The sequence below is a fragment of the Natator depressus genome, chromosome 2 (assembly GCF_965152275.1).
Source record: "Natator depressus isolate rNatDep1 chromosome 2, rNatDep2.hap1, whole genome shotgun sequence".
Taxonomy (NCBI): domain Eukaryota; kingdom Metazoa; phylum Chordata; order Testudines; family Cheloniidae; genus Natator; species Natator depressus.
This window is the reverse complement of record NC_134235.1, coordinates 103,095,111-103,112,462: the sequence shown is the minus strand read 5'-3', so window position 1 is coordinate 103,112,462 and position 17,352 is coordinate 103,095,111. Positions and strand designations below refer to the sequence as shown.

The following is a 17,352-nucleotide window of genomic DNA, read 5'->3' as shown; positions in this document are numbered from 1 at the left end:
TTAGTATGCTAGCTCGAGCAGAGTTAGTGCATCTCCGCAATGTAGACGCACCTCTAGTAGTGCCATTTAGTCACTATTTGGAACAAAAATTAGAACCTGTTTCTTAACCATACTACTGCTAAGATACAACTGTTGCTTTCTTTTTAATACACTTGTCAGTGCGTATTTCCATGGCTTAAAAATAGCAAATGTAAAAGTGCACAACTGTTGTGCGAGTGAAATGCCTCTCTGACTGCAATAACCTTTCTGCTTCTGTAAAGCAATGATCCTAAACTGCATCTGCTAAATGGTTAAATAGAGAAACCACAGCAGACAACAGTTTATATATCCTGATCTGCACTCTCCTAACATCCTATGGCAGGAGAATAGGAAATTGGTGGGTTCCAGCTTTCTCATGGAAACTGATGTTTAATCACCTGCACAAATCTAATGTTATTATTGAAGGGAAAGGGACCATTTCCTCTCAAGAGGGCAAACAGCACTATCACCATGCATCTCACCAGCAAACCAGGGAAAGCTTTTCATACCACATCAGTGGGTCTGTCAGTGGATTTCAATTAAACAAATAAAGGATATTTAATGCAAACCAGAAAATCATGTTAATTCGGCATTTGGCATGGCTGAGGTTAAATGGCAGTGAGGACCATTTTCCAACATATGACCTATGTACAGCATTTGAAGTGATTAGTGACAGCAGCCCAGCACTAATCAGTGGCTCGTGCCTCTGATTAAGCTAACTTTTCCTGGTTCGTGACAAGTGTCAGGAACAGAAATGGCACAAAGCTACCCAAACTGAGGGGGCTGAGCAGAGTACAACACAACTGTACTACCTACTAGTCCGCATTTTTAAAAAAAAAAAAGGACATGCGGTGCTAAAAGTGAATTCAACAGCATTGTAAAACTCTACCTTTTTTTGTTTTATATGCTTCTGAAAGCTTTTGTCTCAGCCCATTTTAACATTTTTTTTCTAAATTAAGAGAGCCTCATTTATGATCATACAAATAGTATCACTTGACAGGCAACATTGTCAATAAGCGTTTAAGATCTTGTAGAAGCTCTTTGGGTTTATGTGATTATTTAAAATGTCCCTGTCTGTAAGAGCTAATCAGAACACATCTTCTTAGCTCAAAGTGACTTTGCAGTCAAAAAAATAATTATAAAAACTACAATGTGGGTTTCCACATATATTCTCTGTGACTTCTGAATTATGACCAGATTCTGCAAACCCAACTTGAACAAAACTCCCACACTGATTCTGTTTATAAACTAAAAGATGATTTTTCCATATGCCCGCAGAGAAATCAAGTTTATGAAAACCAAGTTGTGCTCTTTCTGGTTTTTGCATCATCACCAGCAATAAAGATTCAGCAACTGGAGCTCAGATGACAGTTCTGCTGATGAAGTATGAGGCACAATAGAATCCCACTCGCTTTCCTGTCGCTGTATTAGCTCTGTGATGCTAACAGATGCAAAAAACATCTTTTTGTCAGGAAATTCAGATGTGACTCTGAATATACACTTGGAGAGATTACTTTTCAACATAGTCAGTGTTTTGTTTTTTAAACAGTAAACACACTTTAATCAATAATATGCCTTTTATATCAACTTCAGGCCCATCTGCATCCCAGAACTAGGGTTTCCCCAGAGTGGAACAAGAATGAGGTATAAAAATGATAGAATCATAGAAATGTAAGTCTGGAAGGACCACAAAAAGTCATCAAGTCCAGCCCCTTGTGCTAGGGCAGGACCAAATAAACCTAGACCATCCCCGACAGATGTTTGTCCAACCTGTTCTTAAAAATAGCCAGTGATGGGGATTCCACAACCTCCCTTGAAAGTATTTCTAGAGCTTAACTACCTTTATAGTTAGACAGTTTCCCCTAATATTTAACCTAAATCTCCCTTGCTTAAGAATAAGCCCTTTACTTCTCCTGCTATCTTCAGTGGACCTGGACAACAATTGATCACAGTCCTCTTTATAACAGCCCATAACATATTTGAAGACTATCAGGTTTCCCATCTCCTCCCCGCCCCCATTTTCTTTTATCAACACTAAAGATGCCCAGTTATTGTAACCTTTCCTCATAGGTCAGGGTTTCTAAATTGTCTATCATTTTTGTTGCTCTCCTCTGGACTCTCTCCAGTTTGTCCACATGTGATGGGGCATCCACCCCACACTGTCATGTAAGGGGTTAATAGGGCCCTAGAGAGGCTGTGTGGGGAAGTGGCCGAAAGGAGAGAGGCTCTGAGGAGCAGTCAATCTGGGCCCAGCAGGCCCATATAAGAAGAGCCCCAGGGCAAAGCAAAATCAGTAGCCGCCTGGAGCTCGAGGCAGGAAGACTGTGTCTCTACAAAAGGAAGGATTCTAGGTGGACTCCTCCTGAAGGTCGAGACAGCAGACTGGACTTCTACATAGAGTGCTTCCGCTGACGTGCACGGGCTGAAATTGTGGAAAAGCGGCATCACTTGCCCCGCAACCTCAGCTGTGCAGAACACAATGCCATCCACAGCCTCAGAAACAACTCTGACATCATAATCAAAAAGGCTGACAAAGGAGGTGCTGTTGTCATCATGAATGGGTCAGAATATGAACAAGAGGCTGCTCGGCAGCTCTCCAACACCACTTTCTACAAGCCATTACCCTCTGATCCCACTGAGAGTTACCAAAAGAAACTACAGCATTTGCTCAAGAAGCTCCCTGAAAGTGCACAAGATCAAATCCGCACAGACACACCCCTGGAACCCCGACCTGGGATATTCTATCACTACCCAAGATCCATAAACCTGGAAATCCTGGGCGCCCCATCATCTCAGGCATTGGCACCCTGACAGCAGGATTGTCTGGCTATGTAGACTCCCTCCTCAGGCCCTATGCTACCAGCACTCCCAGCTACTTTCGAGACACCACTGACTTCCTGAGGAAACTACAATCCATTGGTGATCTTCCTGATAACACCATCCTGGCCACTATGGATGTAGAAGCCCTCTACACCAACATTCCACACAAAGATGGACTATAAGCCGTCAAGAACACTGTCCCCGATAATGTCACGGCTAACCTGGTGGCTGAACTTTGTGACTTTGTCCTTACCCATAACTATTTTACATTTGGGGACAATGTATACTTTCAAATCAGCGGCACTGCTATGGGTACCCGCATGGCCCCACAGTATGCCAACATTTTTATGGCTGACTTAGAACAACGCTTCCCCAGCTCTCGTCCCCTAACGCCCCTACTCTACTTGTGCTATATTGATGACATCTTCATCATCTGGACCCATGGAAAAGAAGCCCTTGAGGAATTCCACCATGATTTCAACAATTTCCATCCCACCATCAACCTCAGCCTGGTCCAGTCCACACAAGAGATCCACTTCCTGGACACTACAGTGCTAATAAACGATGGTCACATAAACACCACCCTATACCAGAAACCAACTGACCTCTATTCCTACCTACGTGCCTCCAGCTTTCACCCTGACCACACCACACGATCCATTGTCTACAGCCAAGCTCTGCGATACAACCGCATTTGCTCCAACCCCTCAGACAGAGACAAACACCTACAAGATCTCTATCAAGCATTCTTACAACTACAATACCCACCTGCGGAAGTGAAGAAACAGATTGATAGAGCCAGAAGTGTTCCCAGAAGTCACCTACTACAGGACAGGCCTAACAAAGAAAATAACAGAACGCCACTAGCCATCACCTTCAGCCCCCAACTAAGACCCTTCCAACACATTATCAAGGATCTACAACCTATCCTGAAGGACGACCCAACACTCTCACAAATCTTGGGAGACAGGCCAGTCCTTGCCTACAGACAACCCCCCAACCTGAAGCGAACACTCACCAGCAACCACATACCACACAACAGAACCACTAACCTGGGAACCTATCCTTGCAACAAAGCCCGTTGCCAACTGTGCCCACATATCTATTCAGGGGACACCATCACAGGGCCTAATAACATCAGCCACACTATCAGAGGCTCGTTCACCTGCACATCTACCAATGTGATATATGCCATCATGTGCCAGCAATGCCCCTCTGCCATGTACATTGGACAGTCTCTATGTAAAAGAATAAATGGACACAAATCAGATGTCAAGAATTATAACATTCATAAACCAGTCGGAGAACACTTCAATCTCTCTGGTCACTCGATTTCTGATCTCAAAGTGACTATCCTTCAACAAAAAAACTTCGAAAACAGACTCCAACGAGAGACTGCTGAATTGGAATTAATTTGCAAATTGGATACAATTAATTTAGGCTTGAATAGAGACTGGGAATGGTTGATTCATTATAAAAAGTAACCTATTCCCCCTTGTTTATTCCTTTTCCCCCCCGCCCACTGTTCCTCTGACGTTCTTGTTAAACCCTGGATTTGTGCTGGAAATGGCCCACCTTGATTATCATACACATTGTAAGGAGAGTGATCACTTTAGATAAGCTATTACCAGCAGGAGAGTGGGTGGGGGGAGAGAAAACCTTTTGTAGTGATAAACACCCATTTTTTCATGGTTTGTGTGTATAAAAAGATCTTATGTATTTTCCACAGTATGCATCCGATGAAGTGAGCTGTAGCTCACGAAAGCTTATGCTCAAATAAATTGGTTAGTCTCTAAGGTGCCACAAGTACTCCTTTTCTTTTTGTGTCTCTAGTAGGCTCCAACCCTGTAGCACCTTGGACAGAGCAGTGCAGGCAGGGACCCAGGGAGTCCAGAAGGAGCTCCACATGGGCTGCTGGGACTGAGCAGGATGTTGGGGCTGCAGGGAAGTGGATCAGGGAAATGCAGCAGTAGTCAAGGCAAAGGACCACAGTAAGTAACTGCGGTTCAGAGGGTCCCTGGGCTGGGACCCGGAGTAGTGGGTGGGCCTGAGTCCCCCCCACTCGCCACTGGAAAGTGGCTGGACTGCCATACTAAACCCCCGGAAGGGGGGAGCACAGATAGTGACACGGAAGATGCTGCGGTCCCTGGAGTGACGTGGGTCAGAAAGCAGATGTGACAGTGGGCAAGGCACCATTGGGAGAGGGCGTACCGATCTGCAGAGCTAATCCCTAAGACGGCCAGCAAGAGGCACCAGTGTGCTGAGTGGAGCCTCATTACACAACATCTTTCCTAAAGTGTGATGCCCAGAACTGATCACAGTACTTCAGTTGAGGCCTCACTAGTGCTGACTAGAGCAGCACAATTACCTCCCATATCTTACATATGACACTCCTGTTAATATACCCCAGAATATTAGCCTTTTTCGCAGCTGCATCACATTGTTGATTCATATTCAATTTTGGATCCACTACAACCCGCAGGTCCTTTTCAGCAGTACATAAGAACATTAGTACGGCCATACTGAGTCACACCAAAGGTTCATTCAGCCCTGTATCCTGTCTTTCTACAGTGGCCACTGCCAGGTGCTTTGGAGGGAACGAACACAGCAGGTAATCATCAAGTGATCCCTTCCCTGTCATTCATTCCCAGCTTCTGGCAGACAGAAGCTAGGGACACCGTACCTACCCATCCTGAGTAATAGCCATTGATGGACCTATCCTCCAGGAACTTATGTAGTTCATTTTTGAACCCTAGTCTTGGCCTTCACAACATCCTCTGGCAAAGAGTTCCACAGGTTGAATGTGTGTTGTGTGAAGAAATACTTCCTTTTGTTTTACACCTGCTGCCTATTAATTTCATTGAGTGACCCCTAGCTCTTGTGTTATGAGTAAATATCCCACCTTAGTTGTCTCTTTTCCAAGCTAAAAAGTCCCAGTCTTATTAATCTCTCCTCATATGGAAGCCGTTCCATACCCTTAGGGAAAGAGCCCTTAGGGAAAACTTCAGGTTTCTTGCTGAATTGACTGACAATTGACTGACACTTTCTTGGGTTCCAAGAGTTCCAGTTAATGGAATGGTGACCCAGCACTGGGGTTTTAAAACTTCAGATTATACACTAAGAAGAAAGTGCCATGAAATTTCAGGAAAGGATAGTCACTTTCACAAACAGCTTCTTGGAATTCAGGGTAGCACAGAAATAGTTGCACAAAAGCTTGTCATTTTATTGTTGCTTCCTCTTAGGTTTGGTAAGAGGAGAGGAAGGAAGACAGGCCACCTAAAAGGAGAGCCTGGGATGATGAAATTGGAGGTGTTGCAACTACCTGTTTGTAAAGTGAATGTAATTTTGGTCTCTGCTACATACTTTCACTTAATGAAGGAAGGTCATATAATGAGCTGATTATGGGCAGTGTTCTGAATAAGTGTGCTTTAGGTATATTGTTTTTTGGAAGCAGTGGGATGAGTTCAGGGCCCTATTTTTAACATGGGTCTAGACAATGAGACTCCATGAACAGGTTTGTTCAGTGGGATCATCACCACTAGACCTTGTCTACAGCAAGAATTTTAGGGAGTTCTCCCACCATTGGTCTAGCAACTGTAGGAGCATTGATGTAGACTGGTTACCATTATGGATAAGAATGTGCAGGATTAGGCAACATACTGGCAAAATGGCAAGCAGCTGTTCTCCAATACCACTGCCACTGCTGTTAGCACCACCTGAGCTGCACTGCTGCTAGGCTAATAGCAGGAGTTTGCCAAATTTCTAAGTGCAGATGCAGCCTAGTGTATTTATTCCTCTGTGTCCCTCCCTTGTATTTTCTCCTGCTGCCACATTTCAGTGTTTGTTTATTTACTTAGGGTGGAACTGACTTCCAGTGGAACTTGTGCTCCTAAATTGTTTAAGCACTTGTGAAAGCCCCACTCTTTATTTTACTCTGTCTTTTGAATGACCCAGTCCTTTTTGTTCTTTTTCTCCCAATTGGCTTCTGGCTGCTCAGCACTTTTGAAAATTAAGTTTTACTAGACTAACTTTAGGCACCCATTTTTTTGGAAAGTCTGGGCTTTTAAATCCTTTAATGGCCAGGCAATTAAGTTAGACTGTGTCAGTGTCCATCCATTCTTAATTCACAGATGTTCACATTTATGAAAGTTTACAATCCAGTCTATTCCACCCAGTTTTTCATTAGCACTTCAGTCTCACCTGTTATCCAGTCAAAAAATGACTATAATCTTGGGTACAAGAAAGTAGATGGTTGTTTGGGGAATAAGTACCTTCTCTTATATTGCATGCAAAATGTTCTCGAGAGCACACATCCACCTAGCCTTTTGGAAGGTCATTCCCATGAAATGGTGACGTTCAAAACTTAAATGGGATTGTTTCAACTGAAGCCATAATGGGAACCATATTCAAATCTCTTGACTAACTCAGCTGCCCTCCTCCGATGCAACTCACAGCTTGCAGCTTTTGAAATTTTGACTCAAATTCTATGGGACCAGGCCACACTCCATAGATTAAAATCAGATGTAGGGATCCCCTAAAGAAATTATGCTGTTACGTGGAACCCGCTGAAAATCAAGTTTAAATAGCTCTATGAGCCATGGTTCACTTTCAACATTTATGTGCCACTTTAACACTGTCAAGCATTTGACAGTTCTGCCCTCTGTCTTTAACTCATGCTGTTGTACCGTTTTCCATTTCCGCACAAACATGTGAGCTAAGCATTAGCCTTAACTCTGAACTTCCTGGCTTCGTGGATTTGTGAGAGCCATACCCTTAATACACCAACCACAAAGACATGGTTAGCATGTGTTTGTGTGGGTGTGTGTTCACAGCAGGCTGTGAAACTGTGCACTGAATTGTTAAAGGGGTAACGTTACCGGTATATATGCTAAGTGACTGTTTTAATCACTCCAAATTTATTTTATGACTTTAATCATTTGGTATGACACGAGAGCCCTTATATTTTTTACTGAGCTGTACACTGAGACAAGGAACTACAAATATTAGAGAAAGCTGATATGAAGGAAAGGCAATGTTGGGTCAAATTTGACAAGACACTTGTTTGGCAGCCTGAAATGCTGTCTGAGCACATCTAGTAAGTTGCTTCACTAGCCCATATGTACCCTGCTTTCTTCTCAGAAGGCTGGCAAAATGCTACTATTTTAGGTGGCCTGGTTTTCTCATTACTATTATTATTATCCATCCAAAAATAATGTCGATCATGAAAGTCAGTTAGGCTAGCATCAAGGCAGAGTTAGGAAAACAAGATCAAAGATCTTTAATTAAAAAAGAGGGAGACAACAGTGCAGAAACAATCTCTGATTTAATTATTTTGTAAAAAAAATCCATCCTTAAAGAATCAATCACTTCTACTTAAAATACAGAGCTTAATGCACTGTTACAAATAATTCTCCAGCTGTCACAGCACAGGCTTTGAAAATCTAAAAACCATTGTGGGGTGGGGTGGGAGGAGATAAGGGTGAGCAGACCTGTCCAACTATCTTATTGTGGATCCTTGAACTAACAACCAGAGCAGACTCCTTTTTAGTTCTGTTACCTTTCCATCTGGTAACCGCAATCAGCAATGACTGGCGTAACAAACAGACTAATGAAGAGTTGGTTTAACAAAAAAGAAATTAAAAAATGAAAACATTATATGTCACATACTTTAAAAATCCATCCTTCTTCTGAATGATAACAAGGTCTATAAAAGTCCTTGGCTAAATGTGCTGAAATCTGGGCCTGTGGCTAAAAAAACTCCGTTAAGAAATATATATTCTGCAAGAAAACACTGTTGCCTTGGTGATGAACTATTTATTGGGCATTCTTCTTTCTTGTCACTACAGCTCAGTGTGCCATAAGCATTCTCCTTCTCTAGGCGCATGAGATAAGCTGAAGGGATAGGTAGGGCTGGTGATGACCTATAACAGCTTTCAGTACAAACTGTCCATAATGTCCCAGAAGTATGAGAATAGACTAGGCCCAGGGTTCATACATTTGACAGAGGTTGGTCTTCAGTAAAGAATATTCAGTAATATGTCCTTGGTGTTTGAATACTTATTTCCCCACTTCCTAAAAGTTGTTTTTGTGAAAATATACAGCCATAGAGAATTATCCATAACGAATGCAAATAGTTTTGAAATGCATATGTCTTTTTTTAAAGTGTACACTCAATAGTTTGATAATACATGCATCAATTTGATGCACTCTGTAGTGTGGAAGGAGGAGAAACATGCAACCCCTATGATAGGGGCAAGGAGTTTTTATGGGGAATGGGAGAGAGGAAGCCACATGTGAAGATAGGAGGCAGTCTAAGTAGGAATGAGGTTCATTCCCAAGTGGCGTGAAAAGTCTGCCGAAGTCCCTGTGGTGCTTGAAAGTTTCACCTCAGTCTCTGCAGGACTTACTATATCTTTAAGGACTCCAGGCACTTAGCAATATTGAAACATTATTTTATAAACTAAGGGAATTCCCATGCAAAAATCTTTGTTAATTTGGAATTACATTTGGAATAAACTTACTCACTTTAACCAAAAAGTCCTCAATAGAATATTGCCGTTTTCTCAAAAGATACAAACTGCTTGAAAATTCCAAGATAGCGTTCTACTTGACAAAGTCCCCCTCTCACTCCATTTCAAAAGTATTCCACTGCATAGTTCTGGTCACCAAAGAACATAAGGCCCAGAAGTGCCACTTTGAGAAAAGCTTCACACCAGTTCATTAAGAGCAAGTTATTTGGTTTTGTGGTCACTAAAGAGATGAACCTGTATGATGGTTGTAAGAATTAATAAGCTTGTCTCAATGTGGCGCTAAGGAGGTGGAGTTAAGGTCATATGTGTTACCTCAGCTGTACATTTTTATACTTTTTGAATGATTTATTTTTACATGTGGAATTTTAACTTGGATTTTCCAGGCTTTCAAAGATTTGTGCATTAGAGAAAACTATAATCTTTTAAGGAATATTTTTGGCTAAGGAAGAGATTATTTTACCTTAACTAGAATTGAATGAAGGTATTGTTTTTTATGAATAACCATATAAAATTGTCTTTTAAACTTACAGTAATCATAGGAAGGATCTTTCCTAGTTTTTTCCCTACCACAAACATATATCAAACGAATATTGAGTGTTATTTTCACCCTAATTTCAGGTAAAACTCACCCCAATCATGAAACTTAAGCAATTTAGGTTTATCTCTTCAAAGAGGGACTTTCACAAGGAAGCAAACTCGTAGACATTTTTAAAACATATTGTGCACAGTCAATGTAATTACGATTCTTCAAGGAGCTCTTCAGTAGATGGCAATGCTGAGATAATGGTTGCATGACCCAGTAAGCAAATCAGCTCTGGGCAGGGAAAGGACCTCTGGGATTTCATGTATATAGTTGTGGACTGTCTAAAATGGATCTCTTGTTTACTAAATATTATCAAAAATAGTTGTTTTTGCTTTTTCATACTCTGGAAGAATTAAGAGGATTTTGTGTTAGCTTTACAACAACCATTGAAAAGTAGGTCAGCTATCCTAAGTGCAACCGGACAGGCTATTCAGCGGTGAGAGAGGGAGATGAGCATGAGTGAGTACAGGCTAGTGTGGAGTAGCTGTCTAAAAGACTTGCTAATAACTGTAATTAAGTTCTAAGTTTAGATATATCAATAATTGCTAACTACATGTGGAAGTACATGGGGTTGCGAGCTTGCTAAGTTTGTACATGAATGGGAAATAAGGAAAATCTAGGTCATATGGAGGGTATGGTCTGGCTTCTAGTGTACTCATACCCCATGATGGCATTAGGGAGCATTGTGCTGTTCGAGGTACTGTATTTCTAAAAGATATAAACTCAAAATCCCAAACACTTATAGTCACTAAAACCAATAGCATTTTCTCAAGAGCAGGTGTGTTAATTTAATGCTCTGCCCAAATTCTTATTTGGTGATTGCTTAGGTACTAGGATGATGAAGGCCATATAAGAATTTATGTAAATGAACTTCTGTACTTTTAAGTGGAATAAATATTCTTTGATTCCTATCTGTTGCTAACATGTCTGTGCACTGTTAAAAAGTTGCTGTATTTCACACCTGAAGTGGTTGCATTTCATAGATGGGCAAAGTGTTTCAAAGTGGTCATTTGTAAAACTCTCTAGGGTCCTTTGAGATGAAAGGTGGCATATAAGTGCAAGAATAAGGAAATTAATTATAAGATCTTCTTTCAGGACATACATTTGTATGTGTAGTTTGGCCCCCTCAGCTGTATCACATAGAGTTTTCTAAGTATATTAGGAACAAAAGGAATCCTAACAATGGTATTGATCCATCATAAGAACAGCCATACTGGGTCAGACCAAAGGTCCATCTAGCCCAGTATTCTGTCTTCTGACAGTGGCCAATGCCAGGTGCTTCAGAGGGAATGAACAGAACAGGTAATCATCAAGTGATCCATCCCCCAGCTTCTGGCAACAGAGGGAGACTATCCCTGCCTATCTTGGATGGACCTATCCCCCAGGAACTTACCAAGTCCCTGTTATAGTCTGGGCCTTCACAACATCCTCTGGCAAAGAGTTCCACAGGTTGACTGTGTGTTGTGTGAAGAAATACTTCCTTTTGTTTGTTTTAAACCTGCTGCCTATTAATTTCATTTGGTGACCCCCAGTTCTTGTATTATAAGAAGGAGTAAATAATACTTCCTTATTTACTTTCTCCACACCAGTCATGATTTTATAGACCTCTATCATATCCCCCCTTAGTCATCTCTTTTCCAAGATGAGAAGTCCCAATCTTATTAATCTCTGTATTCAAGATGTGGGTGTACCATGGATTTATATAGACACAATATGTTATTTTCTGTCTTATTATCTATCCCTTTCCTAATGATTCCCAACATCCTGTTAGCTTTTTTGACCACCACTGCACATTGAGCAGATGTTCTCAGAGAACTATCCACAATGACTCCAAGATCTCTTTCTTGAGTGGTAACAGCTAATTTAGAGCCCATCATTTTATATGTATAGTTGGGATTATGTTTTCCAGTGTGCATTACTTTGCATTTATCACCATTGAATTTCATCTGCCATTTTCTTGCCCAGTCACCCAGTTTTGTGAGAGCCCTTTGTAACTCTTTGCAGTCTGATTTGGACTTAATTATCTTGAGTAGTTTTGTATTCTCTGCAAATGTTGCCACCTCACTGTTTACCACTTTTCCAGATTATTTATGAATATGTTAAACAGCACTGGTCCCAGTACAGACCCCTGGGGGACCACCACTATTTACCCTCTCCATTCTGAAAACTGACCATTTATTCCTACCCCTTGTTTCCTCTCTTTTAACCCATTTCTGATCTATGAGAGAAACTTCCATCTTATACCATGACAGCTTGCTTTGCTTAATAGCTTTTGGTGAGGGACCTTGTCAAAGGCTTTCTGAAAATCTATCAATGGAAATGATAGAACTGTCAAAGAAGTATTCAATAAATATTTCTGTTTTGTGTTTGGGAAAAAGTAGATGATTTATTCTTATTGCACAATGATGATGAAATACTTTCCATTTCATTTCCACAGTAACTAAGGAGGATGTGAGATAGCAGCTACTAAAGTTAGACATTTTTAAATCTGTACATCTGGATAATTTACATCCAAGAATTTAAAAAGAGCTGGCCAAGGAGCTCTGTGGAACACTGAGGACTGAAATAGAAATAATGTTTTGTACTAATGTTGGACTAATATTTAAAAAACATAAACAGGATGACCCAGGCAATTATTGAATCTGGGCAAAATAATGGAATGGCTGATAAGTACTTAATTAATAAAGAATTAGAGGAGAGTAATATAATTAAAGTCAATCAACATGCATTCATGGAAAATGGATCTTGTTAAACTAGATATCTTTTTTAAAAATGAGATTACAAGTTTGGTTGATAAAGGAAATAGTGCTTATATAATATACTTAGACTTGTGTAAGGCATTTGACTTTGTTCCACACAGTATCTTGATTAAAAAACTAGAATGATACAGAAACACATTAAATAGATTAAGAACTAGCTGACTGGTCACAAAATGTAATTATAAATGGGAAATAATCATCACAAGCAAGTTTGTTTCTTGTGGGGTCCCTTAGACGTTGGTTCTTGCACCTACATATTTAACATTGTTATCAGTGATTTGGAAGTAAACATTACTGATACAGTTTGCAGATGATATAAAGACTGGTGGAGTGGCACATAATAAAGAGGACAGATCACTGATTTAGAGCAAGCAAATAATATTCATTTCAATACAGCCAAAGTTAAGGTTAAAGAACAAAGAATGCAGGCCACACTTACAGGATGGGGGACTCTATCGTGGGAAGCAGTGACTCTGGAAGAGACTTGGGGATCCTCATAGATAATGAGATGAACTTGAGTTCCCAGTCTGATGCTATGGCCAAAAGGATTAATGCAATTCTTGGATGTATAAACAGGAATATCAAATAGAAGTAGAGAGGTTATATTACCTCAGTATTTGGAACCAATGTGACTCCTACTGGAATACTTTGTTTAGTTCTGGAGTCCACAGTTCAAGAAGGTTGTTGATAAATTGGAGTGGGGCCAAAGAAGAGCCATGAGAATGATTCAAGGATTGGAAAATATGGCTTATAGTGATAGACTCAAGGAGCTCAATCTATTTAGCCTACCAAAGAGAAGGTTGAGAGGTGACTTGATTCCCTATATAGGGAACAAGAATTTGATAATAGAGGGTTCTTCAAAGCTAGACAGACAAAGCTGTAGCAAGATTCAGAATCTCTGGAAGCTGAAGCTAGACAAATTCAGACTGGAAAATAAGATGCAAATCTTTAACAGTGATGGTTATTAACCACTGGAACAATTTACCAACGGTCATGGTCGATTCTCCATCACTGGAAATCTTTAAAAAAAAAAAAATTGGATGTTTTTCTACAAGCTCTGCTCTAGTTCAACCACAGTTATTGGTCTTGAAACAGCAATTAACTCAGAGAAGTCCTATAGCCTGCATTAGGCAGGAGGCCGTGCCAGATGGTCACAATGATCCCTTCTGACCTTAAAAATCTCTTCCTCATGTTGGTTAATGTGTTAGTCTCTTCAGGCTGAGCTTTAGCTATCAGACCATGTGCTCTAGTCTGTGATAGACTTTCCTTACCACACCCCAGAAAAAATATTATCAACATTTTACAGCTTAAAAAGAGGGAAATTTTGGACATATTTTTGCTATAATTATGAAGCTACAGATATTTTTAGTATCCCATTACTGTAGGGCAACATAGAATTACAGGAAACAAATGTATGTTGACCCAGGCCTTTTGCAGCATTAACCAGTATAGGAGACTGGAAACGTGGAACTTAAACTTCCTCCTAATTCTTTTCTCTAGACTATGGTGGGTTTTGCAGTGGATCCAGCCTCCAAAATTCGTAGGTATCTGTGGATCTTAGTAGACATGGGAGGATCAGTGTTACTCATGCGCTGGCCCTGGTTCCATTCTGGCCTCCTTTAACCTCTGGTAACACTAATCTGATGGAACCATGCTGCTATTGGTTCCTTTGCTGGGTGCTGCCCCTTGATTCTCTCTTTTCCATACAAGTGGAGGTGGCTCAGGAAATGCTCTGAGACTCAGAAGATGGCACCTCACTGGCTGGCACGGCCCACTCTATGGGAATGCACTGGGCCCTCACTGAGGCCATGAATGGCGCTAGCAAGTGCTTTGGAAAATAAAAGCAAAATACTGTGTTTCACTCAAAAGAAAGGAAATAGGACAAAGGGAAAATAGAGAGGGCCTCATCTAGATGGACCGTTAACCCCCCGAAATATGGGAACCTGTTCCTAATACCATCTAGCCAGCCAATGTGGCTGAGGGTCAGATCATGTTACAACTATACAGTGATATTATGTGAAGACTTTTGGGGGCTCTCTTGAGCCTCTGGTTAAGTCTGCCACTAAACTAAAGGGAAGGTAGGATGATTCCCCTGGCTCCCAGTAACCAGCCTTTTGCTGGCTCCTGATAAGTCATTCCTGCCAGAGATGATTTAGCCATGGGGTCCACAAGGATTGCATGAATGCTCTGTGTGTGTCTTTGGACTGGATTACATTATATCAAATGCAGGTACTCAAAAAAAAGAAAAAAAAAGTTCACTTTTACCCCTCACATTTCAAATTGGGAACACGGGACAAAAATATCACAAGCATTTAAGTGGCTATGGATCCTAAATCCCATTGACTTCCAGTAGGTCTTAAGCACTTTTGAACACTGTACCCAAAGGAATTCAGTTGAATCAGACCAATGATGTAGCCTGACATTGACACTACCAGCTGCTTCAGAGGAATTACAAGAAACCCTACAGTAGGTAATTATGGGATAGGCTGCCCACAGGGGAAACCTTCCTCCAGAACCCCAATAGTTAGAGGTTCGTTTAAGCCCTGAAGCAGGAGGATTTATATTCCTTCCAAACGGCACAAACTGAACTTTGCGCTACATTATTGTACACTCAGTATTGTTTTCAGGTACGAAGCATAAACATTTCCAGCTAAAAGAAAAGGAGTACTTGTGGCACCTTAGAGACGAACAAATTTATTTGAGCATAAGCTTTCGTAAGCTACAGCTCACTTCATCTCAGATAAATTTGTTAGTCTCTAAGGTGCCACAAGTACTCCTTTTCTTTTTGCGGATACAGACTAACACGGCTGCTACTCTGATTTCCAGCTAAGTGTAAGTTGGTTTGCTGGGTGGCATTGCCTCCCTCCTGGGCTACGATTATTAGAAAGTACTTGTGTATAAATGAAAGCACAGGAGTAAATGCTCTGACTTCTCAGCCTGCCTCTGCAAATGCACTGCACGTCTGGCATAGGGATATGTCACAGCGTAAGGGGTGGGAGGCTATTTGTGGGGAACCTATTCAAATATTGACAGCACATCACTGAAGACAGGATTTTAAAATGTGTTCTCTCTGGTCTCGTCTTTACTCAGGCTAAAATAACTTGGTTTGGCCCCATCCCAAGTGACCAGCCAAACACTGTTTAAACTGAGTTTGCTGAAACTATGTTGCAGCTGAGTTTAAAGGTTAGCAATCTTTGTGACCAATCCTGCAAACCCTCTGTGTGTTGAACTCCCATGGAAGACCACAGGAGTTCTGTGCAGGGAGGGCTTCTGTGGGATCAAGTCCTTTGTGTCTAAGGCAGTGGGGAGTGGTGGGAGAAGAGAGAGAGACCGTGGACCTGATTCTCATTGGCCTCCACCTGGTATAATCCTTTACACCAATGGAGAGTGAGTGCAAAGTGGGTGTAAAACATTCCCATTCTCATTTAGTAGCCTTTTGCATTGGTGCCAGTGACAGCACAAGGCTTATGGCCATGGTGAATCAGGCCCACAGTGTCAATCACTGAACACAGGCTCCTTTATATTAGCTTACTTTGCAAAGTGTAACTTTTTAGATCAAAAGATGCACTTTTGTATGTAGCTGCCCCTTTGCTTTTCCTTTTGAGCTAACACCCTCGCTGTGTAACCTGTCTGCCTAGTTAATATGAAGCTCACTCACTATATTGCACCCAGAAAGCTTTTGTTCCCATTATTTTACCAAGAGAAAGCAAGTCTTTTTCAACCGTATTGCTGCGAGCCCTAGCAGCTGTCCTGAGCCAGTGGAGAACTTCAACTTTTACCAAAGAAACAGATTACAAGCTAAGTACAAACCTGTCTTCAGTCTGTGTTTTAAAAAGATCTGCTTAATAAAAGTCTCTTTACCTTCACAGAAGATATCATCTGCTTCTCCAAGAATAGTCAGATCTTCCTCTAGGTGCTGCATCGTGGCCACAGCTCAGCCAGAGGTAGCTGCTACAGAGCTGAATGCTTGAATTAGTTTCTAGGCTACAAGAGGGCTATTTCCTTTCACCAGTTTCCTAAACATTTTGGTGGTGGCAGCTTCCGCATTTGCACTTACAAAAACAGTTTCATTCATATGAATAAGGCTTCTTGTTTTTAGCCATAGCCTTTGAGATTGGGTTTGAGGTGGGGTGTCTCTTTTTGCTGAGAGAGAAGAAACCTAGAGGGGAGATGCAGACAGCACAGACTCAGATCAGAATGCAGACTGCATTCACAGCCTGATTGCAGTGAATACTGTTCTAAAGCAACATTGCCCAGCATGCACGTTATTTAAAAGATGAGTGTGGGAGTGTTTTTGCATATGAATGTGAATGTTTGTTGGTGGGAATGATAGAACCAGGGAATAATTTGCATTCATCTTTCTACAGAAAGGGACAATTCAACTGGAGTATACCACCGTGCTTTGAGTGTCATGTGTTCAGTGAACACTTTTAAAATTAGCATATTAAGAGTGATAACACTTTTTCCTTGCGTTTGAAAATTAGTACATGCTGAATAGATGTAGTTAACACTGAACTCAGCTGTTGTCACTGTCTCATTAACAAGAATGCATCGGTGGCTGTACGGTGGGGACATATTGCCCTCGTAGTTAAGCTTCCTTGAGTCACCAGTCGTGGTGCATCACCATCCTAAGATACTAATC

The 17,352-nt window shown here is 41.2% G+C and overlaps 1 protein-coding gene across 1 annotated transcript in view; it reads right to left on the bottom strand.

Annotated features, from left to right (window-relative positions):
- Window positions 1-16,893, bottom strand: part of RIPOR2 (RHO family interacting cell polarization regulator 2) — a 96,433-nt gene extending 79,540 nt beyond the window's left edge. The window contains 1 exon segment of the mRNA XM_074944765.1: window positions 16,572-16,893. Within this exon segment, the coding sequence (XP_074800866.1) occupies window positions 16,572-16,632 (61 nt within the window). The 5' untranslated portion in view covers window positions 16,633-16,893.
- Between the last annotated feature and the right edge of the window lie 459 nt (window positions 16,894-17,352).